This window comes from Nylanderia fulva, unplaced genomic scaffold (genome assembly GCF_048542155.1).
Source record: "Nylanderia fulva isolate GAGA-0341 unplaced genomic scaffold, ASM4854215v1 Scaffold190, whole genome shotgun sequence".
In the NCBI taxonomy this organism is placed as follows: Eukaryota; Metazoa; Arthropoda; class Insecta; order Hymenoptera; family Formicidae; genus Nylanderia; species Nylanderia fulva.
The window spans coordinates 193,193-220,969 of NW_028190162.1; the positions used below are offsets into that span (position 1 = coordinate 193,193).

The 27,777-nt window shown below is 26.4% G+C and overlaps 1 protein-coding gene across 1 annotated transcript; it reads left to right on the top strand.

Moving 5' to 3' along the window:
- Positions 1-1,502: 1,502 nt before the first annotated feature.
- On the top strand, positions 1,503-21,592 carry LOC114942549 (aminopeptidase N-like). The gene is made up of 12 exons (XM_085481852.1): positions 1,503-1,588; positions 8,294-8,806; positions 10,853-11,311; positions 11,979-12,165; positions 12,894-13,044; positions 13,371-13,452; positions 14,739-15,115; positions 16,453-16,742; positions 20,032-20,228; positions 20,319-20,678; positions 20,816-20,885; positions 21,231-21,592. Exons 2-12 carry the CDS (start codon positions 8,310-8,312, stop codon positions 21,372-21,374), a joined length of 2,814 nt encoding a protein of 937 aa, XP_085337978.1. The 5' UTR covers positions 1,503-1,588; positions 8,294-8,309; the 3' UTR covers positions 21,375-21,592.
- The last annotated feature ends 6,185 nt before the right edge of the window (positions 21,593-27,777 follow it).

Below are 27,777 nucleotides of genomic sequence, written 5' to 3' on the forward strand. Positions count from 1 at the left end.
TTTTAATTATTTTTTCATATTTTTTAATTATATATTTATTATCATAAATGTTAAATTGACTTTTATACTATTTTATTTCAATATTTATATAAACATTGATTACTTTTATATAATTCCAGCAAACACAGTATATAAATGTTATATACTCAAGCATGTTACATGTAACGTATATGTTAGTTGTAATTTCCCACTCATAGATGTAACATTTTTAATATTACATATATTACATTGTAGTTATATTGTCATTATATCCCAAGATAGCACTGACTTATCAATACATCGATGTGCTATTTGGTATATAATTACAATATAACTACAATGTAATATATGTTATATTAAAATGTTACATCTATGAGTTGGAAATTACAACTAACATGGATATTACATGTAATGTACACGTTATATATTACCTGTTATATTCCATTTTATTACAGCAATGTAACAATTACATATCGGTGTTTGCTGGGATATTTATTATGTAATATGCACATACATTTATATACATATACATATACACATATGATCTATATGTAGTAAATAAATAAAACATAAATATATATATTAATAAAAAATATTTATTATTTAATTAATATATTTACATAATATTAACAATAGTTCAACTATTAAAATAAAATTTTTTATTTGATATTTTATATTAATTTTTATAATAATTACTATATTTTATTGTTAATGTACTTAAAGTTTTATATATTAATTATTTAAATCTGTAAGAATAACAAATATTATATTAATGAGATTAAATGTAATAATAAATTTAATGCCAAAAATATATATTCTTAAACGTTTTTGGTACCTTCTTTTCATATTTTCTGCATAACACTGACGAATAATATTACCGTTAATTTATTCTTTATAAAACAAGCTTCCTCCATAAAACATTTTTTATCACTTAAGACTATGCTTTTAAAAACTAATTTTTATGTAATCATATCTTATTAACGACACAATGAACTTGGTCTGCATGCCTTGAGCAGGACTTCTATAAGAAGCTCTTCCCTCCGTCTTGTATTATTATTATATCATATTAAGGTATTTCTATTTTATTTACTAATCGCAGGTTCCATTATAACAGAAAGATTTATTTCATCAAACTAAGAAGGTTTTTTTTTATTAAATTTAAGTGCAATTTGATTTTTTAAAGAATTATATAAGTATCAAAAATCACGTAAAAATAGAAAAATATGAAATAATGTATTTGTACAAAACTCAGTGAAAATTAAACAATACACATTTCTTAATGTATAGAACATACAATTTCCTGATTAAATTTCTTGTATGCTTATTAATTTCGAGGCAATTTTAAATGTTGAATTCAAAGTATCTTTTTGAAACTGTTCAATCGTGTTTTGACTTCCATTGATCTAATAACAATGGAATAAGACTTGTTATATGTAACCTTATTTCCCGTATTTCATTTTGTATCGCCCTTGTAGATTTATTTACGTATTTCATTTTGTATCGCAAACGTTATCAGTCTTCGATAGTCTCTCGAGAAAACAAGATTAAGATTGAGCAACACACTTTTGGTTAAAATAACGCCTGTGATTGAACAAATAAAAAGATAAAGGTTTGTAAAATACAGAATATTTTAATATTTCTTTTGAAATAAATGTATATAAAAATATGTAGAAAAGATACAATTGCAGAGTTTTTATTTTTTAAAGAATATTTTATTTAGTTTCTAAGAAAAAATGATACTTTTTATTTCAACAATTATCTTTATTCTCTGCATAATATATTTGAAAACATTTAGGTTCTGTAAAAACATTTTTTAATTTGTTATATCCTATAACAAATTGTGTATACTTGTTTAATTTATTTTACCTCTAATAGATATCGAGAGTTAATGTTTTTTTTGGAACGTTATTACAAAATTAAATATGTCATAATTATAAAAAAAAGAACAAATATGGATATTAATTTTTTTTTTTAAACAAGTGTTTCTCTACAATGACAAATGATAATAAATATTCGCTTTTTTAAGTTCAGATTTGTCGTAAGATAATATAATGACAAAATTTGAATTGAGTTTAATTTCGCAACAGCTAATTCTTTATTATTATCCGTTTTTTTTATCTAAACATGATTTACAAGTAACACATATAATTCTGATAACAATAACATATTGATAAACATAACTGAAAATACAACGTTTAATATTTAGTTTTTAAAGATGAGATATTATTTTATACACACATTTTCGTGCAAAATTTATATATTATATATTTCCGATTGTAACATTTATAAAAAAAATATGCTATCTCTCTTAATCGAGTTGTTTTACACAATATTATAAAATATATGGTACAGAGAAATGTAATTAGAAGCTTATAAGAAGACAAAAGTTCATATTATCTTATTAAATTTGGAAAAACAGAAATATATAATCAATATAGGTTAAATCCTAACAATATACAACTCTCGTTTTGTAGTGTAAATTATTTAATATTTGATATTACAAGTTACATTTATTATATTCCATTGGTGTTTACACTGGTGATTCTAATTTGTCATTTATAATTTCAGTTTTTAAATAATATTATATATATATATATATACATATATTAATTGTTGTATTTAATAATTTTATTTACTTCAAAATAAATATATATTATAAATTAATCAGGCATTGGTCTATATTAAATTGGGAGTTAAAAGAATTAAAAGAATTTTATTGTCAAATCGAATATTATACAATATTAATAAAATTGATAAAAACAAACTTTTTTAATATACATATAAAAGACAATAAGAGCTAATTAAGTTCTTTCATTAATATTTATTTGTGGAAAAAGGTTTATAACATAAAATATTAAACAGAAATAAATTTGAACGTTTCGGTTGCCTTTTTCATCCTTCTTCAGCGCATTATTTAAAAAATTAAAGATTAATAGAAATTAACAATGAATTATTCATAACTGTTAATATAATAAAACTATACAGAAACACAGTTATTCGCATAAAACTACGTCAAGCTATTCTTTTTTTAAAAACAAAATCAACGCATTTTTAAAGCATGAGTATTTTTATATCAAGAGACACGGTAGTGTCTCGCGACCAGTTAAGGGCGTAGCGGAAACACCGTGTATCTTAACGCGAGTCGGACATTTGAGTCTTTATAATATTTCGAATCCTCAATAATGGCTGAAGCAATCGAGTTTATACTAGACTTAATCGATAGATTGAGTTCGAATTATATAATAAAAGTGTCTTTATTTCTGCTCTACGTGATTTGTAAGCAGAGATATATAAATGCAAAGTCGAAATATGAAAAATTTCTATTAAGAAACGTCCCCGTCATCATTATCATCATTATCATCATCATTATCATCATTATCATCATCGACCACGCATACATAGTAGTATCGTGCTACACGTATTCACACGTATACAACACATGCGCACACATATATCACACGTACACAACACATGCAAGATGCATGTAGTGGTAATTTTGTCCATCTCGCACGTTTTACAACAGATGGCGATAGTGGCGCTACGCATAGGCAGGTGCGGGGTTAGGGGGGATAAAGACTCTGCGCGAGAGAGAGAGAAGAGAGAGAGAGAGAGAGAGAGAGAGAAGAGAGAGAGAGAGAGAGAGAGAGAGAGAGAGAGAGAGAGAGAGAGAGAGAGAGAGAGAGAGAGAGAGAGATGAGAGAGAGAGAGAGAGAGGAGAGAGAGAGAGAGAGAGAGAGAGAGAGAGAGAGAGAGAGAGAGAGAGAGAGAGAGAGAGAGAGAGAGAGAGAGAGCAGGAGAGAGAGAGAGAGAGAGAGGGACGAGAGCGAGACATCTAGAGAGATAGAGGCATAGAGCGTCTATCTCGTCTCTTCTCTCTCTCTCTCTCTATCTCTCTCTCTCTCTCTCTCTCTCTCTCTCTCTCTCTCTCTCTCTCCTCTCTCTCTCTCTCTCTCTTTCTCACACACACACGCACACACACACACACTCTCTCATTCTCACTCACTCACTCACTGTTCGTCTTGTGTACTTATTTAGTACATTCATGATTAAACATCTATATGCATTAATGTGAAATTTACTTACAATTAGTTTACTTGAAATATTCAATCTCTAAAGTGTTTATCTTATAAGATAGACAAAAAATCTGAGTAAATAATAAGAAAAAAAAACAAGGATTATTATTGTCATAATTTTTTATCAATTAAGTACTCTCAACTATCCAATAATTAAATAAATACGTACAAATGTGCGCGCGTGTACACACATACACATATTGATATTAAAGAGATTGAAGGAGAGGAAGGAGAAGATAAAAATTTAAATATTCACATATATTTTCAAATATTATATATGAATTTATAGTTTACATATCTAATTAATAATGAATTTCTAATTATATTAAACATATCAAAATAAAGACATACATGTATTTATCAAATGAATAAAATTATTGAATACAGACTTAAAAAATTTATTAAACATAGACTTAAAAAATTAATTAATTAAACATATTCCAAATTTAGAAAAAATAAACTTTATTTATATATGCAACAGCTTTTTAAACTAAATTTTTAAATTCTATTTTATATTAGACAATTATCTCAATCAACATCTAAGTCCACATTAGCTGCACTGCAGACTACCTCTACAGCCACATTATCTGCTCCGCGGATATAGCGTTATGCCAATACGATACATTACATGTACTTACTTACTTGCCTTTACTGTACCAACTCTTGTTCTTTCCACGTAATCATGTTTTTACAGTTATCGTTTGCTGTATATCTTCCAGCAAACTTTATTTCGTGTGAAGTGTATTTAATTAATTAAATCTCTGCGAAAGATTGAGAAGATGAAGGGATAATTCAAACTATGAAGACATGGTTACATGGAAAAGACAAGAGTTGATACAATAATAAAGACATACATGTATTTGTATGCTGGCATAAGGTTATAGAAGTTGATTGAGATTGAAAAATAATAATGAAAATAATAAAAAAAATAAAGACACATGTATTTGTATCGTGCTGGCATAAAGTTATAAAAGTTGATTGAGATTGAAAAATAATAATAAAAATAATTAAAAAAAGGAAATATTCAATCATCATTTAAAAGCATATTTGAAATCTGTAGAATAAACAGTTTTTGCAAAAAATGTGGAGCATTTGAGCTCTAGTAAGTCTAAAAATAAATGTAAACATCAATCAATAATAACTGATGTTATATATATATTATATATATAAACCAATTTGTTGCAATATTCACTATAAAAGGTTGTAAGGGTAAGATGGCTAAAAGTTAATAATTTAAAAGATAGTTAACATAATTTTACATAAACTGAAATATTTCATAAAATAAAATATTTGTAATATTTCGAAGTTTATGTAAGATTATGTAAAAATTATACCTTTACAACTTTTTATAGTAAATATTGCGAGGAATCGATTTATATGAGAAAAATTAAGGTAATTCTATTTTGAAAATATAAGTGACCTTTAAATAACCTTGAAAATCGCCCGTTTAGGAAAAAGTCTGTGTCAACTTTTTCTTTTTCGAAATCCTGCAACTTTTATCTAAATTTAATAGAAAATGTATAAAAAATGCTCGACATTAGTACACACACACACACACACATATGGGTAAATTTATATAAATAGGGTGCTTTAGGAGGAATGATCAGGATTCTAGGATATGATTGTACACATCATTTTAAGCAAAGAAGTTTAGATAAACATGTTTAATAATTGTTCTATTCCGGTCATAAAAATATACAAAAATGAATGATATAATCTCTAAAAACTCACCTTTAAAAAAAGGTAAAAAAAGACGACCAGTTAAGGGCACGCCATTAACAAAAATTATCCATTGCAAACCCATGTAGAATCCTATCCTATTGCAAACCCATGTAGAATCCTATGAAAAATTAATCATTGCAAACCCATGTAGAATCCTAGGCAAAATTAACCATTGCAAACCCATGTAGAATCGTACCCATTGCAAACCTATGTAGAATCCTATGAAAAATTAACCATTGCAAACTCATGTAGAATCCTATGAAAAATTAACCATTGCAAACCCATGTAGAATTGTATTAAAAATTATCCATTGCAAACTTATGTAGAATCCTACATTGCAAACCCATGTACAATAGAATTGTATGAAAAATTATCGATTATAAACCCATGTACAATCGTAACAAAAGTAATGAAATAAAAAAAAAATTGCGCCAAGTGAAAGTAGAAACTTGTACCAGTGGAAAATTAAAGTTGCAGACATATATAGAGTCGTATAATGAATCAGTAAAAATTTAAATTTGCAAATGTAGAATCGTACCATAAAAAAATTTATCTTTTAAAAAAAAAGATAAACAAGATGCCAAGTCCATGCGCCATGTGAAAAAGAAATAAAAAAATTTTAGTTAAAAAAACTGGGAGCGCTGCTAAATAATATTCTAACAATATTAAAATTAAATTGTTACTTTTAAACTCATTACAGTTAAAATATGTTTTGTGTTTAAATTAATTAATGTTACTTTAAGGTGCATTGTAATTTTGAAACTTAGCAGCGCGCCCAGTTTTTTTAACTAAAATTTTTTTATTTCTTTTTCACATGGCGCATGGACTTGGCATCTTGTTTATCTTTTTTTTTAAAAGATAAGTTTTTTTATGGTACGATTCTACATTTGCAAATTTAAATTTTTACTGATTCATTATACGACTCTATATATGTCTGCAACTTTAATTTTCCACTGGTACAAGTTTCTACTTTCACTTGGCGCAATTTTTTTTTTATTTCATTACTTTTGTTATGATTGTACATGGGTTTATAATAGATAATTTTTCATACAATTCTATTGTACATGGGTTTGCAATGTAGGATTCTACATAAGTTTGCAATGGATAATTTTTAATACAATTCTACATGGGTTTGCAATGGTTAATTTTTCATAGGATTCTACATGAGTTTGCAATGGTTAATTTTTCATAGGATTCTACATAGGTTTGCAATGGGTACGATTCTACATGGGTTTGCAATGGTTAATTTTGCCTAGGATTCTACATGGGTTTGCAATGATTAATTTTTCATAAGATTCTACATGGGTTTGCAATAGGATAGGATTCTACATGGGTTTGCAATGGATAATTTTTGTTAATGGCGTGCCCTTAACTGGTCGCCTTTTTTTATTTTTTTTTAAAGGTGAGTTTTTAGAGATTATATTCTATTCTTCGAATCGTCATTCTATGATTCTATGTAATTGTCGCGAAACAAATCTCTCGCTAATTGTTCGGTTAGGAGGTCGGTTGCGAATCTCGATAACAGCAATTGTTAATATGTCTATAAAATCATTGTATACGAAAAATTAACATTTCGATAACAATTGCTGTTATCGAGATTCGCAACTGACCTCCTAACCGAACAATTAGCGAAAGATCTATTTCGCGACAATTACATAGAATGACGATTCGAGGAATAGAATATATAAAAATGCTCATACTTTAAAAATGCGTTGATTTTGTTTTCTAAAAAAAAAAATAGCTTGACGTAGTTTTATGCGAATAACTGTGTTTCTGTATAGTTTTATTATATTGACAGTTATGAATAATTGATTGTTAATTTCTATTAATCTTTAATTTTTTAAATGATGCGCTGAAAAGGTTGAAAAAGGCAACCGAAACGTTGGAATTTATTTCTGTCTAATATTTTATGTTATAAATCTTTTTCAACAAATAAATATTAATGAAAGAACTTAATTAGCTCTTATTACCTTTTATATGTATATTAATTTTTAAAGAGCTGTTACAAATTATATCAAACTTTTTTAAGTAAAATTAACACCCTTTCCGTAGTCGAAGTAGATAAAATGCATTATATGTATATAAACATTTTTTGTAAAATTGATAGACTTTATATTTAAATAAATGGTGTATTTTTTTGCACTTTTTTTCTCTAAGTTATTCATTATTTATTTTTTTTATTTTATATATTTTTTTATTGGAAATTTTTATTTTCTTTATTTTCAATTTTAATAATTCTTATATCTTGAAGATTTATTTTTGTATTTTTATTATGAATTTTAATTTTTGTATTTTTATTATGGGTTATGATATTTTTATCTTAGATTTTTTTATTTTTTTTTTTGCAATTTTATTTTATTTTTTTTTTTTGTTGTTGGATTTTTATTTTTGCTTCACTGCTTTTTGTACATTCTCAGAGAGAAGTCGACGTTCTATGCACTTTCTTTTCTCGTTCTTTATTTGTGTTTTTTTGTTCAATTATTCTTACTATTAGCAAAGATATTATTTTTTATTTTCAGATTTCTGAAAACCAACATGATGTTTCCAAAATTATCATTATATATATTATTATACGTCACTGTAATAGCACTGGCCATTTTTACCAAAAAAAACGCAAAAGTAAAGTGCCGTAGCGTACCTAATTACCGTAATTCATCGAATAACAACTGTATAATACCGATTCATTACAATCTGGACATCGCATTGTTACCAGAATTTTCACCCAGTGGCGAGTTAAATGCCACTTTTTATATTAATTGTGAAATATCAAACATAACTTTACATATTTCAAAATACATGAATATAAAAGAAGTGAATTTTAAATCGCTTGATAAAACAATCCATATTCCAAATTTTAATTCTATTTATCTGGAGGACATTGCTATTTTCGATTTTGTTGAATATTTATTGCCTAATAATACAAACTTAGATTGTGGAGTTTACACTCTGTACGTAAGATATGACGTATCATTAATTAATCCGAATTTGAAATTTTACTATATAAAAGGAGAACCTAATGATATTATTAGAACGTAAGTATATTAAAAGTACTATAATAAATTATAATTAAAAATTAATTAAAGTAGTATAAGAAATAATAAATAAGTAAATATGGTATATTAAGAATAAGCTAATATTTATGTACACATACCAGGTGTGGCAATAAAGAAACTGGATTGATTTTTTCCTCATTTCCGACCACGTCGATAACGAAGAGGAGAGCGGGGCATTGACTCGTGGACTCCCCTCTACGCTCACAAAAAGTTTCACGCATGCGCTGCGGTTAGTCTGGTCATAGCCGTTGTTAGAAGCGGATCGTGTATCTGAGCTCCGTCGGAATCATGTTACGTGCTAATGTAGAACAACGTGTTAACATCAAATTCCTCACAAAACTAGGAAAATCTGCCACAAAAACTTACAATTTATTGACAGAAGTTTATGGTGATTAATGTCTATCTCGCACGCAAGTTTTCGAGTGGTTTAAGAAGTTTAAGGAGGGTAGGGAAGACGTCGGGGACGATTCAAAATCGGGCCGTCCTTCCAACTGCAAAAACTGAAGATAATATGGAGAAAGTCAGTAAAATTGTTCAAGGAGACCGCCGCCTGAGCATTCGAGCAATTTCTGAACTTACTAACATCAATAAAGAATCTGTCAGACAGATTTTGCACGACGATCTGGACATGAAAAAAGTGTGTGCTAAAATGGTGCCAAAAATTTTCACACCCGAGCAAAAGGAACGTCGAGTGAATTACTGCGCTGACGCTCTTGAAAATATTGAAAATGATCCTGATTTCCTCCAAAACATAATTACGTGTAATGAAACTTGAATTTTTCAATATGATCCAGAGATTAAGCGACAATCCATGCATTGGAAGAGATCTTAATCCCCTAGAATGAAGAAAGCGCGCATGAGCAAATCCAAATTTAAAGCGATGATGATTGTGTTTTTTAATATCCAAGGAATTTTCTACATTGATTGGGTGCCTGAAGATCAGATGGTCAATCAGATTTATTATAAAAATGTTTTGAATAACGTGTGCGACGAAAGAGACCAGACATGAGGAAGAATGCATCATGGATTCTTCATCAGAACAACGCGCCGGCACACACCGCGCTATCTGTGTGAAGCAATATTTGGCGAAAAACAACATTCTAGTGATGGAACATCCACCGTACTCGCCGAATCTAGCACCGTGCGACTTTTTTCTCTTCCCGAAAGTCAAATCTGCGCTCAAAGGAACCAGGTTCGAGTCCATGGATGCAGTGAAAGAAAAAGCGACGCAACTATTGAACAGCATAACACAAGAAGACCTGCAGCACTGCTTCCAACAATGGAAAATTCGCATGGAGCGATGTAGGGATCAGGGAGGGGACTACATTGAAGGGGACAACATTTCAATTGTCTGATATTTTTTCAATAAAGGATTAGAGCATGAGTCCGGTTTCTTTATTGCCACACCTCGTATATGATATACAATGTTGTACTATGCTTAGATGATTTTAAAATTATCTATATATAATAAGATACATATGTAGATTAATCTTACATAAAATAAAAATTATTTTAAATTTTAATATATCTAGATAAAAATATAGTGATTCATTTAGATAATATTATCTAAATCGGTTAATTATGTAAACATAATTATAAAAACAATGTAAGTTATAAAAGGGATATATAATATATTCATTTTTTTATTTGTACGTTTTTATCGCTCTATCTGCTTTAGTTTTATTAGATAAGTATATATTTATTGCTAGGACTTTAAAGCAAATTATATCTGAATATTATTCTAGATATAATTAAATAAGAATAACATTATTTTTATCTAAGGTGCACAGATATGGATAATATATATTTTTATTAGTTATATAAAGATAAGTTGACATCAAAATTTTATCTAGATTAGCATCTATATAATTTTATTTATTATAGATAACAGTAAACATTCTAATATATTTTTTAAATATTATCTATAAATTTCTCTGGTATATTCTGCAATCTTTAATGTTTCTACACAACAACTGCTGAAAACTTATCGTTATCTAATTTAAAGCGTTTGTCTTTAAAATTTAGGTGGTTATTCGCACGTTTTGTCCAATCGAGAAATGCTCGACAATTATTTCCATGTTGGGACGAGCCGAAATTAAAAGCCACTTTTAACATCTCCGTCCAACACGATCAAAAAAACAGTGCTATATCAAATATGCCGTTACGAAAAATCGAATTTGAGTATACCGGGTTGACGCGTGCACGGTTCCACATTGCACATAAAATACCTGTAAACGATGTCACGATTATAGTGTCCGGTTGGCTGGAATTTATTATTTCCACGAAGAACAAAATCTCTTTTTGGTGCAAAAGGAACTTGATACCTTACATGAAATGGGCGCAATATGTTGCAGGAAATGTAACCATGTATTTAGAAAATAATTGGAGGATTATTTCGAGAAGCGTGCCGAAAATAGATTACGTTGTTATTCCGATGGAGTTTTCCGATTATATCAGGCCGACTTATGGAGTGGTTTTATTCAAGTAATACATTTAATTATGAAAAAAATTTAATTATAGCTTAATATACAGTTGTAATATTATTTTTAGCTTTAAAGATTTAATAATTCAAAAACATTAATTTTTCTACACTAATATTTTGGCATACTTAATCAGTTATACATATATGTAACAGATATATGTGTATGTGTGTATATATATAAGTATATATATACATATATATATATATATATATATATATATATATATATGACCGCATATTTATGAGTTTATTTAATCTAAATTTTAAATTTTAAATATATATATATATATATATATATATATATGTATGTACATATAGCATTTATGTGTTTCATTAAAAATTTAAATTATTGATTTAGGAAGTTTAAATATTAATACTACAAATATGTGTTTATTTTCTTACTATTGCATTCATTGCATGAGTAAAAAAGTAGATAGAAGTGAAAATGTATAAGAAAGTTTGTACTTTGTATTATTTTTTCTTTTATTTTTGTATTAATCAATTTTTTGTTTATTAAATAAAGTTAATTAATATGCACATAATAATAAAAATATTATTACATAATAATATAATAATTATATAATAACATAATAATAATAATAAAATATTAATATAATATTAATATCTCTCAAAAAATGTCGACATAAATGATTTATATACAATTTTTAGAGAAACAAATATTATCTACTCTGAAGAATTTTATCCTGTTGGATTTAAAATGTTATCAATGCGTTCAGTAACTCACATTATACTAAATCAATGGTTTCATAATTTTTTCCATCCGTCATGTCGATCTTACAGATGGTTGAACGAAGGCTTTATTGTGTTCCTCGAATCATATATAATTGATAAGGTTGTTTCACATTTATTAAGCTAATTATAAAAATTCCATTTTATATTACGACAATATAAAATATACTCAAATTGTCATTCGTTAAGAATAGAAAACATCTATATATTCAAAATATTTACTTGTGTGTGTGTGCAAATTTATTTAAATTATAATAACATAATATACATGTACGTATGTGTATATGTGTATATATATTCAAATTTTTACAATAATTTAACTAATTAAAAAAATTTTGCACACAAACCCAGAAATGTACATATATTTTGAGTATATTTAATAATATATTTTTATATGTACTTGCAATTGTTACATATTACTCATAAAAATTCTATAAAATTGTATAAAATTATAATATCTAATATAAAAAGCTTTAAAAAATATAAATGCTTTTATTTCCTTAAGGGGGGAACAGGGGATGTATGGAATTAAATCTCTTGTAGAGATTATTCCAATTTTAAATCTTGGCCTTGTCCAAGTAAAATTTAGTGCCTTGTGCACAGGTTTTTAATCCTAAAGAAAAAATTTAGTTTGTTGGGATAACGCACTGTCATCCGCGATTTGGCTCTTATTGCCTGTTTGACACTCTCAATTTATATTTATATTTATATTACAGAGCCTTGTTAAATTCTTAATAAAAGCTTTTATTAAATATAAAAACTTTTTCTGGAATTAACAAATAATTGTACACAATAATTAATATTATTAATCCAAGCTTCTTTTTCTTTCTACAGACATTTCCAGATTCTCGGATGATGGACTTGTTTGTAGTTCAAATTCGACATGATTCTCATTATTTACATCCATTTGCTATAGATCATTTTAAGAAATATTCTAATTATATATTTAAAATTAAGTCTCTTTCTCCTTTTTCTCATATTATGGGTATGTTTGTATGTGTACTTGAATAATATAATGTAATTTGACTAGTATAAAGTATATTTACAAATATATAAATAAAATTTGTAAATAATATGATTAAACAATAGTTGAATGGCTGATTATAAATATTTAAGATAAGATAAAAAATTTTAATTTTACATTTATTTATTATTTTTATTCTGCTAAAAACAAAGGAAAATTAAATTTAAAATTATTTCTTTTTTATTATAATAGTTCTGTTTATGAATTTATGAATACGATGGGGGTTGAATTTGTAAATAGAATATATATGTATATGACTTTAAACATATTTTATATTTTTATTACAGGAGCAGCTCTATGGCGCATGTTAGAAAGAATAATTCCATCTAACGCATTTTGGAAGGGCATTAACGAATATTTAAACAAGAAGTAAATAATACAATACTTACAATGTAACATAATAATATATACAAAAAATATTTTTATTTTATTATTTTTATTGAGACAAGGTGTTTCTTATAGATTTTCGAAAATCTTATAGTATAATATAGTATAATATAATATAAATCTTATAGTATATTGAAAACAATTTTATGCTAAAAACGATGACGCAAACCATATTTCACTAATACCTGAAGTTTCCGAAATAATTGAGGTTCAATATGCAAAAAATGTTTTTTTTTAATTTTTGAGGTTTTTTTGAGAATATGTTTAACACTATTTAAGAATTCAGCCAAACTCCATATTTAAATCCTTCCTAACATGACTAAAAAGTAAGATATTGGAATAAAGATAATGCATCTTATAGAGGATAAACTGTTGTTCAACCCCCCCCCCTCTCCCGCTCCCCTCCCGCGTTATGATATGATGAAAAGATTTTTTAGATAACATGAATTTTTTATTTTAAAAGTCTCATAATTATCACACAAAAACTTTTTTTACTGATTACATCTCAATTGTTTTGGGAAATCGAAGTGCTAATGAAAAATTTAGTTTGCGACATCATTTTCAGCAGTCAAAATTTTTTTAAATTACCTTGTCTGGTTTAAAATAATTTTTAGCTTTAAAATAGTGTTTTTATTATCAAAATACATAGAGACACACATACAGGAAAATAAATACAAAATAATAGCAAAATCTTAAAAAAATATGCCTAAAAAGCTTTTCTAAAGAAGATAAAAACTGTACGCTGACATATATGAAAGTATTCTAGTAGATATATTCAATGACTATGGGAACTTGCATAAGTAACATTAAAAAATTAAGAAAAGTTAAACATTGATAAATATTATTAACTTTGTTAATTAATAAGTAAATAAAGACAGAGATAAATGTAATAGAAATACATAATATATATAAATATTCACATAAATGTTCAACTAATATATTTTAAGATTTCTTAGATATAACATATTTAATATAAATATTAAAATAATTAATTTAAGAAATACATTTAAACACGTACTGCAATTTATTTATATTTCATTAATTTAAAATGTATATAGATTATTTTATTCGAAGTGCGTGTTTAAAAATTATTAGAAACTTATTTCGCTCTTTATCATAATTTAATTTTCGTAAGAATCGGCATTAATCAAAGTGAATTATGCCAGCTATATTAGTGAAAACGTATAATTATCATAATTTTATATTTTCTGATTGCAATTTAATGATGTGCGATGTATTATTAATTGTTACAATTTTAAATTTTACAGATTTATTTCTTATGATACGGTAAATACTCCCAATGATTTATGGAGCGTTATGCAGATTGTCATAAATGAATTAAATCTTACAAATTATAATTTGGACGTAAAAGAGATGATGGCTTTTTGGGCTATGCAGCAGCATTGTCCCGTGTTAAATGTTACACGATACTATTCTAGAGAACGTGCGAAAATGTTTGTAGAGTTTGAGGACGACATGAATCACAAACCTAATTTTATACCTGTCACTTTTACTGAAGAAGCAAATATTACGAATTTTAACGTAACTGCTTCAAATATTTATTATTTGACGCGCTCAAAACCAATATTAGACATACCATTATCTGAACCAGAAAATTGGGTAATTTTGAACTTACAACAAATTGGTAGGTAAATATAAATCATAAAGATTAATATATTTTGATTCTCTTATTATACAATAGATATATCCTTTTCACTTATTTTATTTCTAATATTCTTTTATAAAGAATTAAAATTACATTTCACATAAGATCTACAATAAATAATAATATTCCTTTAAAATATTCCGCAACATTAAAATTTATATAAATATGATGTTTTTTTTTCACTTTCCGGGCGACTGCTCTTACCACTATTTTTTCCCTAAATATTTCTTTCTGATTTTATTCACGCCTTGGCCTAATCACGGCGTTATTTACTAACATCTACTAAAAAGCAAATGAAAAATATAGGATCGAAAGGGTCTGAATAGCTTAGTTGGTAAGAGCAGTCGCCCGGAAAGTGAAAGACGCGGGTTCGATTCCCGCTTGAGTGACTTTTGGGACCTATATTTTTCACGCCTATTTCTCCATATGTAAGTTTCGAGATTAATTTATATATGGAACTTAGTGATCTCAAACCAAGAGATACAGTTCCGAATAATTAATTTTTCGTGCTTTGGCTCTGTTGACCGATTTAAAAAAAAAAAAAAAAAAAAAAAGAAAACATCATATTTATATTCTTTATATTGAGAGCCAATAAAAATATTTCTTTCTGATTAAAATTTATGATTAAACACAATTTGCATAGAAATATTATACTAGTTTACAACAAAAAATTATTTTAGAGCGGACAAAGTGTTTCTTATAGATTTTTGGATGCTGAAAATGATGTCGCAATACAAATTTTCAAAATTATTGAGGTTTAATGTAAAAATGCCGTTTTCTTGCAATATTAAAATTTTTTTTGTAAAAAAGATTAACATTATCTGAAAAGTCAGAAATGCAATTTTATAGATGATAAACAATATACATTCACATGTAATCAGAATTTTTAGTTAAGTTTTCCTTTTTCACAAGAAATCTCAAATATCGCATAAAAGCCATTTTTGACGTGCAGGTGAAAGTTGGCTTGCAGCATAAAATCTATTAAAAACATTTTGTTCAGTTTAAAATAACGAAAAAAATTTTAACTAGTGTTATTTTTCTATCATACTCAGTTTTGTTTATACAATTCGCTTGATATATTAATCAGTTTTTCAGTACTCTATTCTTTTATTTAATTATTAACATAAAATTATTTTATAATTAACAACATGTAAAAAATTGTTATTATATACTGTAAAATGTGCGTCCAATTTTCAGTATAACTAATACGACCTTAAACCATTAAAAAATAAAGACATTTATATACCGAATATTTCTTATTCCATATATATATTTTGACCAAAAAAATATTAATAAAATTGATATTGTGTGTACAGGATTTTATCGCGTCAACTATGATGATAAAAATTGGAAGTTAATTGCGCGTTACTTGAATTCTGAACAGTATACAAATATACATGTTCTAAATCGTGCCCAAATCATCGATGACTCATTTCATCTAATGACACAGAAAAAACTTAATTTTTCCATATTTTGGGAACTCTCGAATTATTTATGGCAAGAGAAGGATTTCATAGCATGGTATCCTATGTTTAAAGCTCTGGAATACATGTCGAGTATAATTCCATTTTTAAATGCTGGAGAAAATTTTCCAGAATTATTCCAGGTATTGTAAATTATATCGGTAACATTTTTTATATATTAGAAAGATCAAAAACATTGGTAAATATTTCATATTTGTTAGAAGAATTTAAAAATAAACAAATTGAAATTTCCACATTGCTTCTTCGCTATATATATTAATTCAAATATGGCTTCTTCATAGAGGAAGCTTAACTTGCACATTGATTGATCAAAATTTAATTTCACTCATTAAGATTGCTCCATGAGAAAGCAATAATTGAAAGAGAATAATAATTTTGCTTTCTCATAACGAAATTTTAATGAATGAAATTAAATTTTGATCAATCAATGTGCAAGTTAAACTTCCTCTATGAGGAAGTCATAATTTAATTAATATGGCGAAGAAGCAATGTGCAAATTTCAATTTGCTCAATTTTTTTAAATGTTCGATATTTATTTTTTAAACTTAATTTATTAAGAAAAAAATGTTTAAATAAAATTGATAATTTTTAAATAAGGTTCAAATTTGCACTCTTTTACATAAAATAATAATTTTCAAAAAGTTAGATAGATGCATGTGTATGTGTATTTATATGCACTCGCTCTCTTATATTTATTTCATAAAATCTGAAAATTTTGATTTTTTTTTTAAATTCATAATTTTATAATTTACCGATCTATATTAAATTCAACACCAATTCAATTTCTTTAATTATATTTTATTCATATAAAGAAAATTTGCTCAATATTTCAAAATTTACGAAAAATAAAAATGCATAAGTATTTCTTAAAAATTTTTAATTTTATAAAAAATAAACTATCACGAATCATCGCCAAACTCAATGCCAACCCTTCTTAAATGATAGGCTATTCATGTAACAAATTTATCCCCATATCTTAAAATTTATAAAACTTAGAGCAACAAAAGTCATTTTTTAAAAAATTAAAAATTTTATAAAAAATGAACCCTTTTACCGAACCTCGTCAAATTCAATACCAACCATCCTTTGATGGTAGTCTATTTATGTTCGAGATTCGAACGGTAATAACCCGCGGACAAGAAAGCGTTAAAATATTCATGCATCTCGATCATGTCTCATGCAGCATGCATATAATTTATTAATTAATATCGTGGTCTAACATGCGTATTTTAAATTATATTTAAATTAGCGCTCGGCCGCGAGAGTATACGGATACTCCGCGCCTTCGAAAATAAGCGCTTAAAACAGTCTAAATTGTAAACACCGCTGTCGCGCGAGAGGAGAGAAAAACAAGTAAATAATTACAGTAAACGTTCCTTCGCCCTTAATATCACAATAGAACGACAGCAAATGTACTCGAATATTCTAGAATTACAAGGCCTATATAAGCCTCCTCTCTCGCGACCGCGGCGCGCTTTTTCCGATTGCTCATCGCGAATAAAGTGTGTTCATACGATAAAGATTGCTTGTCTTTGTCTAATTCATTACCGGTGCTTGCGGACACTTAGTAATTTACGATTCGGCTAATTCTCTCGGTAAATTCGGTGCGGTATATTAATTGTAATTTTTGTTAATAGTTTATATAAATATATTTTTTTTGTGAACGTTACGCGTGTGTCGAGTGTTGTGTCTATTTCTCGGTCTCGCTTCCGACCACGTCCTATCCATCTTTCCGTCGCGCCCAATTTATATTAAAAGATATATCAAGATATTTTAAAATTTACCAAAGTTAGAGCAACCACGGATATTTCTAAAAAAAATTCAAACTTTTATAAAAAATGAAATACTTTATGATTTTTTCTAGAAATTACAGCGAATAAAACTATTATTTTACTTTACTTGTATGCCAAATTAGAGCGCTTCAAGTCCAATAATTTTTGAGAAAAAAAAAAAACACAAATGTGGATGTGTACATACATCCGTATATACATACTTATTTTTTAAAAATGTGTGTTTTCGATGTTTTGAAACATTCTAAACACATTGGTATAGAAATCTGAAAAAAATGTTTTACCAAACAAAGCTTCCTTCATGAGGAAACAAAAATTAAATATTTTATTCCTTAAATTAAATACATTACTGCCCAAACACAAACTACGCTTTTAATAGAATTATCCACATTATCCAAAATATTAATTTAGGATGATTAATACATAATATTCACATTAATGGGGCATCAATATTTTTTATTTGTATATATATTCATATAAGACGAGGACTTTATTATAATTCCTATAAACTTTTATAATACTTGATTAATTGGTGTAACAATTTATCTTCTATCAATAGCTACAGCATTTTTAGGATATGTTCTTCCCTGAGGTCAAATATTTTTTTTGAGGAGCAACTGTAATCACAAATTTAATATCAACTATCCCTTACATTGATAATTTGTTAGTTCAATGAATTTGAGGAGGATTTTCTATTAATAATGCTACTTTATAGAAATAAATATTAAATTAATAATTAAAATCCAGTAACTTAATAATTAAAATCCAGTAACTTAATAATTAAAATCCAGTAACTTAAATTAATAATTAAAATCCAGTAACCTCTACAATGCATCAGTTTATCAATTTCAATTTCTGTCAATTTATGTATATAATAAATATAATAAATAGAATTATGTCTAAATGTCAACGGTATATAAATTAATCATATATAATTAAAATTAATTTTAAAAATTTACTAAAATAAATAATAAAACATTTAAAAATCTAACATGAGAGATGCAATAAACTAAATATACAACGGTAAGTTTATATATTTGTGAATAAAACTATTTTTAATAAACTAATAATATAAATAAAATAAATATAAAGAATTAGTTAAATCAGTCCTAGTATAATATAGCATATAATACGTAAAATATAAGCAAATTAATTTAAATTTTATAATCAATTTCAAAAATATATTACAAACCTGTCAAATAAAGTTTGAATTATAAATACATATAAAAAAAAAAATAATTACATCGTTTAATAGCATTTATTTTTAAGTACAAACAAGAATCTTAGTTATTATTCTACAAATCAATTTTTTAACAACAATTGAGTTTTTTTATGATTTTAAAAGAATGTAATATAATATATCATTATTTTTTTATTTACAAACCCGTGCATTACATAATACAGTTTTACAAAATTGAAATTTTTGTTTATTATTATATACCTATGTAATATTTATGACCTAATATTTAAAAAGGAATAAATTACATAAAAATATACATTTTATGAAATATTTTTAAACGATACTGGACAACACGATTATATTGTATATTATATAATTTGTGCGTATTAGATTTATTTTTGTAATTAATTTAATAGAAAAATATTTTTTATCAAATTATAGTCATTAGAAAAAATAAAAAATCTGTTTGAACGTGTAGCAGAACAAATATACAATCACACGGCACCCACTAAATACGACATTGATAAATATTTAATGCAGGAAATTGCAAAATGGAGTTGCATTATGAATAGTACTTTATGTATTGAAAAGGCCAAAAATCAATTGAGATTGCATATAGAAAATCCTCAAAAAAATAGGTAAATTTCATTTTAATTATATTATGTATTTATATCAATCAAAGAATAAATGTGTCAACAATTAAAATATTTCTTTTCTATACATCGTAGAATAATGACTGGATGGCATAAATGGACATATTGTAATGGTTTAAAAAGAGCGAACTACACTGTTTGGAGCCAAGTATGGACAGAAGCAACTACTAAATACCAAGAAACATCTGATTATACAATGTTTGAATTTCTTACTTGCATCGAGAATCCCCAAGTTCTTTTTTATCTGAAGTCATTTTTAAGGAGATTTGAAATGGATTTGTTCTTTAATAATAAAAATAATGAAACGCAACAAGAGATACAAAATCAACAGTTTAAAATACAAGTTAAAGTTTTTTTCTCTATTCTTGCGACACATGCTAAAAATAGTAAAATATTTTCAGAAATATTAACAAATTGTAATGATATAAAATTTAGGTAAATATTGCATACGGACGCACACATTTTCTTTATAAAACATACTAGTTATATTGATAAAAATTTAATTAATATGTATGTGTTAATTATAATTCTCTTCTCTCTCTATATATATATATATTGCTTTAATTTTTTAGCCATATCAATATTACTGCAGCATTAATTGTGCTTATTAATAATGCATACTCTGTAAATCAACTTGACCAGGTAAAGCTTATAAATTTCAAAAAAATTTATATTTTTATTTGTAAAATTAGTAAAATTCTCACTCTAATATTTATATCTAATCGAAATGTATACCGCCATATCATATATTGCATGTATAATGTATAATTAACTGTAAATTGCACGATAACTAATAAAAATTATATATATTTTTGCGTAATATATTGTATATATATATTTTTTTATTACAATGTAGAGAGAGATTACAATGTACAAGATACAATGTTTTTCTCTTTTTCTCTTACATGCTTGTGTATATATGTATTGACATTTTATGATTAATTAAAAAATTACTGATTAATAATAATAAATAAAAATTTATTTCAGATATCTGCATTCGCGAGCCAACATATGCAACAATTATTTCCAGAAGTTATCCAGAAGACTGTAAAACGTTTAAAACAGATTAAAGATCAGCTGAATTTTTTTCATAACTTGATCAAAGAATCCAACAAATACATGGTACGGTAAAATTACTAACTGAAGTTAGCTCAAATAACTCAGTTGAGTCAACTATAAATGTAATAATAGATACGTTAGCGAATAAAACAACAGACATATAATACAAACATAAAATTGCAATAATTACATAAGTTAATAAAACTGCAAAACTACCTCAATTATGAAATTTCTCAAAATATTATATAAAATTGTATATTAATTTTTTTATATATTTATTTTTAACATATTATACCACAATATTTTATACTTATTTATTAATTTTAATTATTTTTTTATTGTTTATAATTATATATATATTATCATAAATGTTAAATTGACTTTTATACTATTTTATTTCAATATTTATATAAACATTGATTACTTTTATATAATATTTATTATGTAATATGCATATAAATTTATATACATATACATATACACATATGTTCTATATGTAGTAAATAATAAAACATAAATATATATATTAATAAAAAATATTTATTATTTAATTAATATGTTTACATAATATTAACAATAGTTTAACTATTAAAATAAAATTTTTTATTTGATATTTTATTGTATATTAATTTGTATAATAATTACTATATTTTATTGTTAATGTATTTAAAGTTTTATATATTAATTATTTAAATCTGTAAGAGTAACAAATACTATATTAATGAGATTAAATGTAATAATAAAGTTAATGCCAAAAATATATATTCTTAAACGTTTTTGGTACCTTTTGAGAAATCTTTTCATATTTTCTTAAATACATAACATTGGCGAATATTATTACCGTTAATTTATTCTTTATAAAACAACTTCCTCTATATAAAAATGTCTTATTCTTACTGTGCTTTTTAAAATCAATTTTTATATAATCATATCTTATTAAGGCATTTCTATTTTATTTACTAATTAATCGCATGTACCATTATAATAGAAAGTTTTATTTTATCAAAATGTGGACGTTTTTTCATTAAATTTAAATACAGTTTGATTTCTTAAAAAATTATATAAGTAACAAAAATCCGGTAAAAATAAAAAAAAATATGAAATAATGTAAAAATCAGTGAAAATTAAACAATATATATACACATTTTTTGAGGTATAAAACATACAATTTCCTGATTGGATTTCTTGTATGCTTATTAATTTCGAGGCAATTTTAAATGTTAAATTCAAAGTATCTTTTGAAAACTGTTCAATCGTGTATTTTGACTTTCATCGATCTATAGTAACAATGGAATAAAAGACTCTTGTTATATGTAATCTTGTAGTTTTCTTTATGCATTTTATATTGTATCGCAAACATTGTCAGTCTTCGATAATCTCTCGAGAAAGCAAAATTAAGATTGAGCTGGTGAGCAACATACTTTTGGCTAAAATAACGTTTCTGTAATTCAACAAATAAAAGCATATAAAGATCTCTAAAATACTAAATATTTGAATATTTCTTTCAAAATAAATGTATATAAAAATATGTTGAAAAGATATGATTGCAGAGTGTTTATTTTTTAAAGAATATTTTATTTAGTTTTTAAGAAAAAATAATTCTTATTTCAACAATTATACCCACACAACACATGGACGTAATTACAACATAATTTGGATGTCCGAAGCGAGCACCAAGGACATCCGATGGACGTCCCGTGTACATCCTGTGGATGTATTAAGGATGTCCTATGTTCCGCCTAACAACATCCATAGGCTATAAATGGGACGTCCAGCGGATATCCTTAGTGCTTACTACGGACATCCAAAGTATGTAATTATGTGGATATAATGACTGCATTCAACAGAAAAAGAGCACAATGGCCAGTATTCATAGTCAGATCTTATATTTAAGATCGTCTTAAGATCTCGTTCAACCAATCAAATGACGTTATACGGCTATTTGATTGGTTAAACGAGATCTTAAGACGATCTTAAATATAAGATCTGACTATATCTTTATATTTTCTGCATAATATATTTGAAAACATTTAGGTTCTGTAAAAACATTTTTAATTTATTTCATCCTATAACAAATTTTTATTTTAGACTTTCTGTTATTTCTTTTTGCAATTTTACTTTTGTCTGTTTGAGTTTTTATTTTTGTTTCATTGTTTTTTTGTATTTCCATAGGAGTCGACGTTATGCATTTTTTTCTTTCCACGTTTCTTATATTTATGTATATTTGTACAATTATTCTTACTATTAGTAAAGAAATTATTTTTCATTTTCAGATTTCTAAGAACCAACATAATGTTTTTAAAATGAGCATTAAATATATTATTATACCTTTCTGTAATAACAATGGCCACTTTTACCAATAAAAACGCAAAAATTTAAGTGCTAATAGCGTACCTATATATATGTATATATAATTGCTCTAATTCATCGAATATAACAATGTATAATCAAGAGACACGGTAGTGTCTCGCGACCAGTTAAGGGCGTAGCGGAGACACCGTGTATCTTAACGCGAATCGGACATTTGAGTCTTTATAATATTTCGAATCCTCAATAATGGCTGAAGCAATCGAGTTTATACTAGACTTAATCGATAGATTGAGTTCGAATTATATAATAAAACTGTCTTTATTTCTGCTCTACGTGATTTGTAAGCAGAGATATATAAATGCAAAGTCGAAATATGAAAAATTTCTATTAAGAAACGTCCCCGTCATCATTAGGTAAAAAAAGGCGACCAGTTAAGGGCACGCCATTAACAAAAATTATCCATTGCAAACCCATGTAGAATCCTATCCTATTGCAAACCCATGTAGAATCCTATGAAAAATTAATCATTGCAAACCCATGTAGAATCCTAGGCAAAATTAACCATTGCAAACCCATGTAGAATCGTACCCATTGCAAACCTATGTAGAATCCTATGAAAAATTAACCATTGCAAACTCATGTAGAATCCTATGAAAAATTAACCATTGCAAACCCATGTAGAATTGTATTAAAAATTATCCATTGCAAACTTATGTAGAATCCTACATTGCAAACCCATGTACAATAGAATTGTATGAAAAATTATCGATTATAAACCCATGTACAATCGTAACAAAAGTAATGAAATAAAAAAAAATTGCGCCAAATGAAAGTAGAAACGTGTACCAGTGGAAAATTAAAGTTGCAGACATATATAGAGTCGTATAATGAATCAGTAAAAATTTAAATTTGCAAATGTAGAATCGTACCATAAAAAACTTATCTTTTAAAAAAAAAGATAAACAAGATGCCAAGTCCATGCGCCATGTGAAAAAGAAATAAAAAAATTTTAGTTAAAAAAACTGGGCGCGCTGCTAAGTTTCAAAATTACAATGCACCTTAAAGTAACATTAATTAATTTAAACACAAAACATATTTTAACTGTAATGAGTTTAAAAGTAACAATTTAATTTTAATATTGTTAGAATATTATTTAGCAGCGCTCCCAGTTTTTTTAACTAAAATTTTTTTATTTCTTTTTCACATGGCGCATGGACTTGGCATCTTGTTTATCTTTTTTTTTAAAAGATAAGTTTTTTTATGGTACGATTCTACATTTGCAAATTTAAATTTTTACTGATTCATTATACGACTTTATATATGTCTGCAACTTTAATTTTCCACTGGTACAAGTTTCTACTTTCACTTGGCGCAATTTTTTTTTTATTTCATTACTTTTGTTACGATTGTACATGGGTTTATAATCGATAATTTTTCATACAATTCTATTGTACATGGGTTTGCAATGTAGGATTCTACATAAGTTTGCAATGGATAATTTTTAATACAATTCTACATGGGTTTGCAATGGTTAATTTTTCATAGGATTCTACATGAGTTTGCAATGGTTAATTTTTCATAGGATTCTACATAGGTTTGCAATGGGTACGATTCTACATGGGTTTGCAATGGTTAATTTTGCCTAGGATTCTACATGGGTTTGCAATGATTAATTTTTCATAGGATTCTACATGGGTTTGCAATAGGATAGGATTCTACATGGGTTTGCAATGGATAATTTTTGTTAATGACGTGCCCTTAACTGGTCGCCTTTTTTTACCTTTTTTTAAAGGTGAGTTTTTAGAGATTATATCATTCATTTTTGTATATTTTTATGACCGGAATAGAACAATTATTAAACATGTTTATCTAAACTTCTTTGCTTAAAATGATGTGTACAATCATATCCTAGAATCCTGATCATTCCTCCTAAAGCACCCTATTTATATAAATTTACCCATATGTGTGTGTGTGTGTGTGTGTGTGTGTGTACTAATGTCGAGCATTTTTTATACATTTTCTATTAAATTTAGATAAAAGTTGCAGGATTTCGAAAAAGAAAAAGTTGACACAGACTTTTTCCTAAACGGCGATTTTCAAGGTTATTTAAAGGTCACTTATATTTTCAAAATAGAATTACCTTAATTTTTCTCATATAAATCGATTCCTCGCAATATTTACTATAAAAAGTTGTAAAGGTATAATTTTTACATAATCTTACATAAACTTCGAAATATTACAAATATTTTATTTTATGAAATATTTCAGTTTATGTAAAATTATGTTAACTATCTTTTAAATTATTCACTTTTAGCCATCTTACCCTTACAACCTTTTATAGTGAATATTGCAACAAATTGGTTTATATATATAATATATATATAACATCAGTTATTATTAATTGATGTTTACATTTATTTTTAGACTTACTAGAGCTCAAATGCTCCACATTTTTTACAAAAACTGTTTATTCTACAGATTTCAAATATGCTTTTAAATGATGATTGAATATTTCCTTTTTTTAATTATTTTTATTATTATTTTTCAATCTGAATCAACTTTTATAACTTTATGCCAGCACGATACAAATACATGTGTCTTTATTTTTTTTATTATTTTCATTATTATTTTTCAATCTCAATCAACTTCTATAACCTTATGCCAGCAGGATACAAATACATGTATGTCTTTATTATTGTATCAACTCTTGTCTTTTCCATGTAACCATGTCTTCATAGTTTGAATTATCCCTTCATCTTCTCAATCTTTCGCAGAGATTTAATTAATTAAATACACTTCACACGAAATAAAGTTTGCTGGAAGATATACAGCAAACGATAACTGTAAAAACATGATTACGTGGAAAGAACAAGAGTTGGTACAGTAAAGGCAAGTAAGTAAGTACATGTAATGTATCGTATTGGCATAACGCTATATCCGCGGAGCAGATAATGTGGCTGTAGAGGTAGTCTGCAGTGCAGCTAATGTGGACGTAGATGTTGATTGAGATAATTGTCTAATATAAAATAGAATTTAAAAATTTAGTTTAAAAAGCTGTTGCATATATAAATAAAGTTTATTTTTTCTAAATTTGGAATATGTTTAATTAATTAATTTTTTAAGTCTATGTTTAATAAATTTTTTAAGTCTGTATTCAATAATTTTATTCATTTGATAAATACATGTATGTCTTTATTTTGATATGTTTAATATAATTAGAAATTCATTATTAATTAGATATGTAAACTATAAATTCATATATAATATTTGAAAATATATGTGAATATTTAAATTATTATCTTCTCCTTCCTCTCCTTCAATCTCTTTAATATATCAATATGTGTATGTGTGTACACGCGCGCACATTTGTACGTATTTATTTAATTATTGGATAGTTGAGAGTACTTAATTGATAAAAAATTATGACAATAATAATCCTTGTTTTTTTTTCTTATTATTTACTCAGATTTTTTTGTCTATCTTATAAGATAAACACTTTAGAGATTGAATATTTCAAGTAAACTAATTGTAAGTAAATTTCACATTAATGCATATAGATGTTTAATCATGAATGTACTGAATAAGTACACAAGACGAACAGTGAGTGAGTGAGTGAGAATGAGAGAGTGTGTGTGTGTGTGTGTGTGTGAGAAAGAGAGAGAGAGAGAGAGAAAGAGAGAGAGAGAGAGAGAGTTAGCCAACATAACCCCGCACGCTGCCGATATGGCGGAGCGCCACTATCGCCATCTGTTGTAAAACGTGCGAGATGGACAAAATTACCACTACATGCATCTTGCATGTGTTGTGTACGTGTGATATATGTGTGCGCATGTGTTGTATACGTGTGAATACGTGTAACACGATACTACTATGTATGCGTGGTCGATGATGATAATGACGGGGACGTTTCTTAATAGAAATTTTTCATATTTCGACTTTGCATTTATATATCTCTGCTTACAAATCACGTAGAGCAGAAATAAAGACACTTTTATTATATAATTCAAACTCAATCTATCGATTAAGTCTAGTATAAACTCGATTGCTTCAGGCATTATTGAGGATTCGAAATATTATAAAGACTCAAATGTCCGACTCGCGTTAAGATACACGGTGTCTCCGCTACGCCCTTACGCGAGACACTACCGTGTCTCTTGATCATCAT

Bases quoted from the DNA above. Each gene is read 5' to 3' on its own strand.
- LOC114942549 (XM_085481852.1), top strand. From the start codon at position 8,310: ATGATGTTTCCAAAATTATCATTATATATATTATTATACGTCACTGTA. The intron at 13,453-14,738 runs GTAAATAATACA...TAAATTTTACAG, and splicing joins AACGAATATTTAAACAAGAA to ATTTATTTCTTATGATACGG. The intron at 20,886-21,230 runs GTAAAGCTTATA...AATTTATTTCAG, and splicing joins CTGTAAATCAACTTGACCAG to ATATCTGCATTCGCGAGCCA.